Source organism: Pteropus vampyrus, unplaced genomic scaffold, assembly GCF_000151845.1.
Source record: "Pteropus vampyrus isolate Shadow unplaced genomic scaffold, Pvam_2.0 Scaffold203, whole genome shotgun sequence".
NCBI classification, from domain to species: domain Eukaryota; kingdom Metazoa; phylum Chordata; class Mammalia; order Chiroptera; family Pteropodidae; genus Pteropus; species Pteropus vampyrus.
Genome location: NW_011888984.1, coordinates 411070 through 420913, shown reverse-complemented (window position 1 = coordinate 420913; position 9844 = coordinate 411070). Strand labels below are relative to the sequence as shown.

Here is a 9844-nt window from a genome sequence, read left to right as displayed (position 1 = left end):
GCCGCTGTGGAAAAAGGGATCCAACCTACCCCACCGTCACCCAGAGTGGAGTGTTCAGGAGACTGTCCCAACACGAGTCTCAAAAACCCAGTGGGTTTTACTTCCTCCTTTTCTGCGGTCTGTGGTATCACACCTCAAAGGAGGGCACAGGCCAAGGGGGACAGGGAGAGTCTGGACTGGAGCGGGCACACTTGCTGGCAGAGGTGCAAGGAAGCGAAGCTTAAGGACCAGGCTGAGTATTACACCAGAACCCCATCTAGGGGTCTAGGGCCCCGGGCACACAGGAGACAGCTGAGAATGCCAGCACCCGCCAGCCTTGCTTTGTACGCGCTGCTGCCAGGGCCACCTTCGGTTTCACTCTGCCCTGCCTTCCCCCCTGCCCCAGGGGTCTGTGGATGGGGGTTGCTGGATACTCCTCTAGCTGGGGCCATAGTCCTTTTCTGGAGACTGGGATGTGGGGAAAGGGTACCCCAGCAAGGGGCCTGAACCTCATAATTTAATTTCCATAGAAGTCCTATATGCATTTTAAAAATTAAATAGTAACTAAAGGCCTACAGTGAAAAGCAACCATCTTACCTGGGGCTTGGGGGGGTGAGGGTAATAATGCCTTTTGTCTTTTTGCGGGGGCTGTTAGGAACTTTGACACAATCACATTTATTGAGAACCTCTTGCATGCCCATTCTGTGCACTTGATATAAATCAATTCCTTTGAGTCAAAGAAGCCACCTGGATAGAATTTAGACAGCTCAAATTATATATGTTCAAAACACATTTGTTTATTATCTACTCATTCATTCTTTATTCCTGATCTTTTCCTCAAACTTGCTCCCCATCAGTCTTCCCCGGCTCAGCTACTGGTTCCTCCATCCATGAGCTGCTCAGGCCAAAAGCCTTGGAGTCATCCTCGGCTCCTTACTTTACCTGGATTCTACCTCCAGTCCAATTAGAAACCAAGTCGGCTCCTATCCACACTGAGCATACTCCTGCCTCAGGGCCTTTGCACAGGCCTGCTTGGACCACTCTAAGAAGTCTGTGTAGCTCCCTCCCTCCCCCCAAATTTTTTTTCTCAGGTATCCCCTTCTCAGGGAGGCCTTCTCTGACCTTAATTAAAATTGCAAACAATCCCAAACCCACCCTTACCCTGTCCTTTCCTGGTCCTCTATATAGCACTTATTACCTTATAGCATGTAATTTACTTATTTTGCTTTTTGTCTGTCTGCCTTCATGTCTTTTGTTCACAGCAGTATCTCCAGCACCTAAAACAGTGCCTGGTGCACAGCTACTCGAGATATTTGTATAAAATTCATGAACAGCCTTGTGAAAAGTAGGTGCCAATATACTATGCCCATTTTGCAGATGGAGAAACTAAGGCACAGATGCACTGTCACTTCTCAAGGTCAAATGGTCACATAAGTGCTGAGGCTCATATTTTAATCAGGCATCTGGTTCTGGAACCCACAGTATTAACTGCCTCTTAAATCCAATCCAGTCTAAACCACATCTCTCCGGTACTAGAGTTCTTTTTAAACATCTTAGGTGCATTTGGTGAAAATACAACAAATTTAAATTAAACCCCTCATTACAGACCTGTAACCACTATACCATTTGAAAGCCAAAAGGTCACCATATAAATGAACTCCCTCTGTTTTCTTCCCATTTTTGGTTTATTAGCACCCATGGCCGTTCCCCAGCCTCAGGGTGCTCGGTCTCATCCCTCACCTCTCCACACCTTCTCTCGATCCGTTTCGCTCCTGTTCATCTCAGCTCGCCTTAATTTCACATCATCGGCTGTTCCAAACCCTTATTCTCAGTACATTTCTCACCAAGGACTTCACAAATAAATAGAAGGGAAACCTTTCTTGCCCCACGCCTCCTCTCCCCCACCCATAATCTGGCCAACCACCTCCAGGACTCCTTGTTATCTTCTTCTGGTGATCTCTGGAGCTCCAAATAACCTTGCTCTGTTGCCATTGATTGCTGACTTCACTTGGTCCATCTCCATAAGTCTCCCTGCAATAAGAGAAGGGGTCCAGCTGTGTTCCGCCCTTGGAAATCTGGGATGGGACATTGTTGAGAAGGGCTTTCCAAATTATCTTTTCAGATATAGCCTGCATCTTGTGATAAAGGGGAACCTACCTCCCCTTTGGAATTTTTTTCCCCTTTTTATAAATCTCAGTAGTTCATGCACACGAATAATTTTTTTAAGTAACAAAAGCTGGGACGCAGCAACACCTTTTTTTGCTTTATAATTATTTCTTTACCTGCAGAGGTGTTTTCTCTACTTTTCTGTTAGTCGCTTATATTACACAATTTAAAACAAAAAGCAATTTGACCCACCCCCAATTCCCACTGTCAAGGCAACCACTTCTGACACTGTTGCTTGTCTCAATAGTAATCCTTTTCTGCATATATCTGTTAACTTCCTGCCTGGCTGGGGGGAAGGGGGTTCCTGCCGCTCTTTCTTTGAGAGAAGTGGGCGGGGAAGGACTCTGCAATTTACATCTCCAGCTGTGGCCTTAAATCCTGCTTAGGAGGTGGGTGGGAAACCCTGCGTGTCCCTCCAGCCAGACCCTGGATTTAAGAAACAAATTTTCAGAAATCCTTATCAAAGTCTTAGTTGGCTTAAAAAAAAAAAAAAAAAAGTCAAATGCCGTAATACAAATAGGCTCCAACAGAAAACCCACCGCCTCCTTCCCCCCCACCTCTTTCTTCCCCTCCCAGAGCGTGGGCTGTGTGTTCTGCTGATTGTATCGCTACATCTCGAAATCGTGTTATTCAACCTTGATCTCTCCATTTTATTTTGTTTTTAACTCATTAATTTATGTATTTATTTTTGACTAGGCAATGCATGCCCGTGGTACAAAAATTCAAAAGGTTCGTAGACAAGAAAAGGTGTGGGGTCCCTTTTTCTTCTTTACCTGTGGCTTCCCTATCCAGCACGGGGGCTCTGGGGTGGGGTGTGGCAAAGTCCATCTCGCAGCCATCTACTCTCCCCACGGCCAGGTTGGCCAGACACTACCTGGGGGGTCGAGCCCCCCTTCTCCCTGCGGAGAACCAGGGCCAGCAAGCGCAGTGCGCAGACTCCCCGCTGCAGTGGGCGGAGCCTCATCGGGCTCCGCCCCCTCCTTCCAGTCTCCCCTGCTCAGCTTGTTGGGGCAGAAGCTGGGGCCCCGCGGAGGTAGCAGCTGCCGCTTGCAGACTAAGGCCGAGGTCCCTCCGGGGTAGGGTTGGGGGGGAGGGATGGCTGTGGGGGATGGGGCTGGGAGCTGGAGAGGAGGCCCGGATGGTCCTGGCTCCCGGCCAGAGCTGTCCGGTGGATACCTGAGGGAGAAGGCAGAGGAACCACCTGGAAAATGTCCCCCGGGTAGTCCCAGCTCTGGGAAAAGCCAGGCACAAAGATTTGGAGCTCCGCTGACCCCATCTGGAGCTTTCTCTTTGGTAGTGTCTGAATTAGAGCTCAGAGACGGGAAGGCGCTAATGGGGAGCAGAGTGGGCACTGAGGAAGGCAGGGTGGCTACCACGAGTGAGTCGGAGCTTGAGGAATTTCGAAATCCCTGCTGACCAGCGGTCTGCTTCCTCCTTTTGGGGTGGCGGGCACTGTGCCATCGCCCCCGTGATCATGGACAAGAAGATTCAGTGGATCCCGTGAGCCCCAAGACTGATCTGCTTTCTATGATGTTCCCCAAGAGCCCAGAACACCCCAGTCAGTGCCAGCTTTTGTTCCCCGCAGTTTGGAGAATCTGACACACCCACTTTCCCGCCTGGGCTCTTGGTGCCCCCTGGCTGTCTGGCAAGATGAAACCTAAACTGATGTATCAGGAGGTAGGTGGATGGGGCCCACTGGGGAGGGGCTGGGTGCCTTGGAGGTTGGGGGTCCCCTGTTAGCCCCGACCATACCCATCGTCCCCCAGCTGAAGGTGCCTGTTGAGGAGCCTGCCAGCGAGCTGCCCATGAATGAGATTGAGGCATGGAAGGCTGCGGAGAAGGTAGGGGTCCACTGCCACACGCAGTCTGTCTCAGGCATGGGCTGGGCTGCCCGCCCTGGGAAGGCTGACCACCTCCTTCCCACAGAAAGCCCGTTGGGTCCTGCTGGTCCTGATCCTGGCAGTTGTGGGTTTCGGTGCCCTGATGACTCAGCTGTTCTTATGGGAATACGGCGACTTGCATCTCTTTGGGCCCAACCAGCGCCCAGCCCCCTGCTATGACCCATGCGAGTAAGTGTGGGAGCCTTGGATGGTAGGGGGAGGGGCCCTGACAGGCCAGGGACACTTGGACACACCAAGCAGGGCCTCAGCATCACCCAGTGCCTGTGACAGTGAGGTGATCGCAGACCCCCAAGTGCACCATCACAGGTTCTTCCCTCCATGCCCACCTCCATCCCCCAATACTGTTCCCATGGCAGCCACAGCATCATCTTCTGTCCAGGTCTGTGACGAGACAGGCACACACAGACACACATAGCATCTTCCATCCACATCTGTGGACAGACAAATGAATGGACACAGATAATCATGCATACAGGCACACACAATACACAGTCTTTTATCCTCCATGGACAGACAGGTGAACACTCACATCTCAGCCTGTGGTCTCTGGCCCCCTATGGCTGATACCACCCCCTACCCCACAGAGCTGTGCTGGTGGAGAGCATCCCCGAGGGCCTGGACTTCCCCAATGCCTCCACGAGCAACCCCTCCACTAGCCAGGCGTGGCTGGGCCTGCTTGCTGGGGCCCACAGTAGCCTGGACATCGCCTCCTTCTACTGGACCCTCACCAACAATGACACTCACACTCAGGAGCCCTCTGCGCAGCAGGTACCTGGCAACCTGGGCCCTGGGCACACAGCCTGGGGACGGTGGGAGGCATCGGGGGTGGGGGCGAAGGGGATTCTCCAGCTGGGGGGGACAGGTGGGCGTGTCTCACAGTGGGTTGGATGCAGGTGTTTGGAAGCTTCTATCCTCACATGGCCCTCTGGACTGGGGGCGTTTGTCACGGTCATCCGGAAGCTTCTGAATGTCAGGGTGTGGGTTTGGTTACGAGGGATTAGGCTAGCACATGTTGCTCACCCACAAGCTGCCCTGGCCTCATCACACCAAGAAATAGAAGAACAGAGTACCAGCCCAGCCTCTGGCCAGCTACTGCTTCCCAGCTGTGTGACCTCGGACAGGTCACCTTGCCTGCCAGTCCTCAGTTTCCTCATCTGTGGAACAGGGCCAGGATATAGCACCTGCCCCTTGTGAGGATGAAACAGGCAATTATAGCATGGTGCCTAACACAGCCCTTTATAAGCGTTTGCTATTATTATATCCCTGTTTTGATCTGCAGACAAACTTAAACACTATAAACCTTCAAGGTTTGGAAAGAAACAGCCTAGGTGGATCACCCCTTCATTGAAAAACACAATTTTCCCTTCTTTTTTCCTCTCTCTACTGCCTTTTTTTGTGAGAAGTGGGCTTAAAATTTATTAACATTGTGGGGTTCCTTAAGCACTGCCTTAAAAAAAATGACAAAAGAAATGATATGAGCTTGCACTCCCTGCTGGCTCTCACTGGAGTGCTTCAGAGCACTAAGCACAGGCCTAGGCAGTCTGAGTTCAAATCCCACTTCACCGTGGAGTTTGCCAACACTCAGTTTCCCCATCTGCAGCTCGGGGATTATACTGAGACCCGCCTCACCCGTGACAGGTGAGAATTCAGTGAGTTCAGATGTGAAAGGGCTTAGAATAGGGCCCAGCTAACAAGAATCAGGGAATCATGGGCTGTTACTACTATTGGTGTCATCAAGCCTGACCCAGACCTTCGTGGACCCCCAGCCTGAAACGCACCCCCAGTATCCTGTAAGGTACCTGAAGGCCCCTGTGGTACCTTACTTAGTGATGCTCCCTAAGTAAGGGCAGGAGTGGCAAGGAGGCCCCGGCAGGGCTCGGAGTGGCCAGTTATTAAAACAGATAAAAAAAGGCTTTACTATCTCATGTAGCCATCCTACAAATATAATATCCTACAAAGCCACCCGTAGGCATACTGGTTAATGTAAAGCCTGCTCACTCCTGATCACTTCTCAAAGCCTAGTCTTAAAACAGCCCTATAGGGGTGCTGTGTGGGGTTGGAGAGCTGGCTGGCCCCAGTCCCTCAGAGGCTCTCCCTTCTCATTCCCCCAGGGCGAGGAGGTCCTCCGGCAGCTACAGACCCTGGCGCCTCGAGGAGTGAAGGTCCGCATTGCCGTGAGCAAGCCCAGCGGGCCCCAGCCCCAGGCGGACCTGCAGGCCCTGCTGCAGAGCGGTGAGCCGGGGGCAGCTGGGGCGGGGTGGGCCTGGGGCTGCCCAAGCCAGCCCCTGACTGCCACCCCCATCGGTCACAGGTGCCCAGGTCCGCATGGTGGACATGCAGAAGCTGACACATGGCGTCCTACACACCAAGTTCTGGGTGGTGGACCAGACCCACTTCTATATCGGCAGTGCCAACATGGACTGGCGCTCCCTGACCCAGGTCTGCCTGCACCCTGTCCACCTGCTCTTCCAGGCTGCTCCTTCCTCCACAGGGCGCCCAGCCTCCACCTGCACCCCTCCTCAGTCCCCGAGTCCTCTATCCAGTCTGCAATGGCTTCCTTCCTATCTCCTACCAGGCATCCCTAAACATCCCCAAATCCAGCCCTCTACTGCCTTCCCCTGCCTGTGGAAGCCTAGGGCTTCCCAGTGATGGCTGCCAACCCCACTACAGGGCATTCAAGGCCCTGTCCACCCATTTGGCCTTCATTCATTCTCTGAATGCCTTCCCTAAGCCCAGCCCTGTTCTGGGTGATGCTGGGAACATGGTGGCAACAGATAGACCTTTCGGAATTCCCAGTCCAGTTCGGAGACAGGCCAGTCACAAGACGGTGTCAGCCCAGAGGGGTCAAGGCTGGGATGGTGGAAGCACAAGCAGAGGGTCCGGGCTAGGATGGGGGACCCAACCTGGAGTATCAGGGATGGGTTTCCAAAGGAGGTGATAACTATTCGGAAACCTGAAGGATTGGCAGGAAGCAACACAAGACAGGAACAAGGCTGCATCTTAGGCAGTGATCCTTTGCTCGGACCTTAATCTTACCAACTCCATGGGGAGATGCTGAAGATATGGCTGTGACTGAAACATACCCGGTGCCTGTCCTTTCAGTCCAATGGGGAGATGGGCTTGTCACTAGAGAGTGATAAGGGAAGCCCAAGGGACCATGAGACCCCGGAGGAATGCCTGACGAAGTCAGGACAGTCAAGGGAGGCTTCCTGGAGGAGGAAACTGTCAGGCAAGCCCTAAGAATGAGCAGGGACTTGTTTGGTGGAGGGAACAAGGCATATGCAAAGGTTCAGGAAACCCAGAGCTTTGGAATGACTGCACGATTTTGACCAAATCTTGAATCAAGTTCATGCCCAGCCCAGGACTTTAGCTGGGAGATCTGCAGGGTGGAGCTGAGGGACAGAGAGAAGGGGAGATGGAGGAGCAAGGGGCAGGAAAGAGGGCTGGGGGGACAGAGAGAAGGGGTTGCAGGTGTCCATGTCACCTGTGGGTACCAAGACACTACCCCAGGCTCAGCACTGCCCTCCCACAGGTCAAGGAGCTGGGCGTGGTCATGTACAACTGCAGCTGCCTAGCTCGAGACCTGACCAAGATCTTTGAGGCCTACTGGTACCTGGGCCAGGCGGGCAGCTCCATCCCATCAACCTGGCCCCGGCCCTATGACACGCGCTACAATCAAGAGACACCAATGGAGATCTGCCTCAATGGAACCCCTGCTCTGGCCTACCTGGCAGTGAGTCTGAAGGAAGAGGGGCCTGTCGCTCACTGGCCACACGCCCTCATGGCCTCCATCTGTCTAGCGTGCACTCCTGCTTACTCTGCTTGAGCAGAGGCCCGGGCTATGTCCCAATCTCCTTAAGGCTCGGTTTCAACTGGAAAATGGGCATCATGTTTACCACCGCTTAGGGCTCATATGGTTGCATGGACCCGGCCATATCTCCCCATTAGCTTTTTTTTTTTTTTTTTTTTTAGGTGAGGCAACCCTGGGTTGACCTCAGAGATTATAAGGAATTTTTCAGTTTACGATCCCTTTTTTTTATTTTTTATTTTTTTTTTAATTTTTTACACCTACAGCACCTGGTCTTCCTGGGTGATCTCCCATCCAAGTACTAACCAGGCCTGACCCTGCTCAGCTTCCGAGATCAGACGAGATCGGGCTTGTTCAGGGTGGCATGGTCGTAGACCCCATCAGCTCTAAATCTGGTTAAAAATTCAGTTTCTCGGTCACACTAGCCACATTTCAAGTGCTCAGCAGCCAAATGCAAGAAGTGGCTACCATATTAGACAATGCAGATACAGAAACATTTCCTTCGCTGCAGAAAAGTCTGTTGGACAGCTCTGGCCGCCCCCATGGCAGACGCTGAGCACGCCAGACAAGGCACTGCTGTTTTTAGCTGTTGATATTTTCTCTAGTTGGAATGGCCAACCTCTGTCCTTCAGTCACCTCTGAGCGACTCACCTGGCCAAGCCCAAAGTCATTGTGGAGGGCCACTCAGAGGTGTGGGTATATGGACAGATATGTGACATACTGGGGTCCTGTGCTCCAGTGGTCTCCCACCGGGGACCAAGGGTTCCCCCATTACCACTGCCCCTCTCAGCTTGAGTATGCTCACCTGTCGTGAGGATGGCGGGAGGTGAGTAAAGCGCATGGTGTGGCGTGAGCACGCGAGGAGCACCATTAGGGTGGGCTGTGAGCAAGTCAGGGATGAGTGTGATTAGAGCAGAGGTCCACAAGCCTGAGCGTGCATCAGGATCACTAGAGGGCCATTAAAACCTGACACCTGGGCCCTGCCTCAGCGCCCTGGTTCAGTATGCCTTGTGCAACGAGGCCCAAGAATTTGCAGTTCTAACAGGTTCCCGGGGACCTTATGTCAAGAATGAATACAGGAATCAGATAGCCTAGGTTCACATCCTGCTCTATCAGCTGTGTGGCCTCAGGCAAGTCACTTACCCTCTCTGAGCCTCCACTGCCTCACCTGCAAGAGGAATGTGGCAATCATCACTGCCCTTCGTGGAGGCTGAGGATTCAGTGAGACCCCTAGGACCCGGTTAGTGACAAGCTGTCTGTACACGGGGTCCACTGCGACAGCGAGCCCCAGGCAGGGCACATGTCTTGACTGTCCCCTTGCCCCCAGAGTGCGCCTCCACCACTGTGTCCAAGTGGCCGTACCCCAGACTTGAAGGCCCTGCTCAACGTGGTGGACAATGCCCGGAGTTTCATCTACATCGCAGTCATGAACTACCTGCCCACCATGGAGTTCTCCCACCCACGCAGGTACTTCTGGGAGTGTGGGCAGGGCTCAGGGCAGGGGGCCACCGAGCGGCAGAGGAGTGAGAGACAGAGCGATGGTCCAGAAAGCAGGCGATGGGGCCAAGGCAAGGGGACAGATGGAGAGGAAGCCGTGGGGAGCGGCAGAGGTGACAGAGGTGACGGGAGCGGATTCTGGGTGCTCCAGATAGGGGAAAAGGGGAGAGAAGGATGAGAATTTGGGGGCTGCAAGGCAGAGAATGGCAGGGGAAGGAGGATTTCCAGAGGTAGGAAGCAGGGAGCATGGACTGGAGATGGGATGGGGCTGAGCTTGGGGACAGCAGGGTTGGGATTTGTGATCTGGGATAAGAAGAGAAGATGATGGGGCTCAGGGGACTCAGAGTAGGTAGTCTGAGGGCAGCAGACAAGATGATGGGCAGGAATTTTCGAGAGCTGGAATTGGGGATGGGGGATTTAAGGAGGCTGGAACAGGACTGGGAGTCAGAGATGGGGTGGGCTTAGGGTTGGGGGGCTCTCCGAAGTTGAAGCT

The 9844-nt window shown here is 53.2% G+C and overlaps 1 protein-coding gene and 1 pseudogene across 1 annotated transcript in view; one reads left to right on the top strand and one right to left on the bottom strand.

Annotated features, from left to right (window-relative positions):
- Positions 1–3106: 3106 nt before the first annotated feature.
- PLD3 (phospholipase D family member 3) overlaps positions 3107–9844 on the top strand; it is a gene marked incomplete at its 3' end in the record, with an annotated part of 8516 nt that continues 1778 nt past the window's right edge. The window contains exons 1-9 of the mRNA XM_011372316.2: positions 3107–3221; positions 3731–3822; positions 3912–3986; positions 4072–4214; positions 4631–4814; positions 6158–6278; positions 6358–6485; positions 7579–7779; positions 9182–9321. Coding sequence (XP_011370618.1) covers positions 3796–3822; positions 3912–3986; positions 4072–4214; positions 4631–4814; positions 6158–6278; positions 6358–6485; positions 7579–7779; positions 9182–9321 — 1019 coding nt within the window. The remainder of the gene's footprint in view (positions 3222–3730; positions 3823–3911; positions 3987–4071; positions 4215–4630; positions 4815–6157; positions 6279–6357; positions 6486–7578; positions 7780–9181; positions 9322–9844) is intronic.
- LOC111746884 lies at positions 8112–8230 on the bottom strand (annotated as a pseudogene).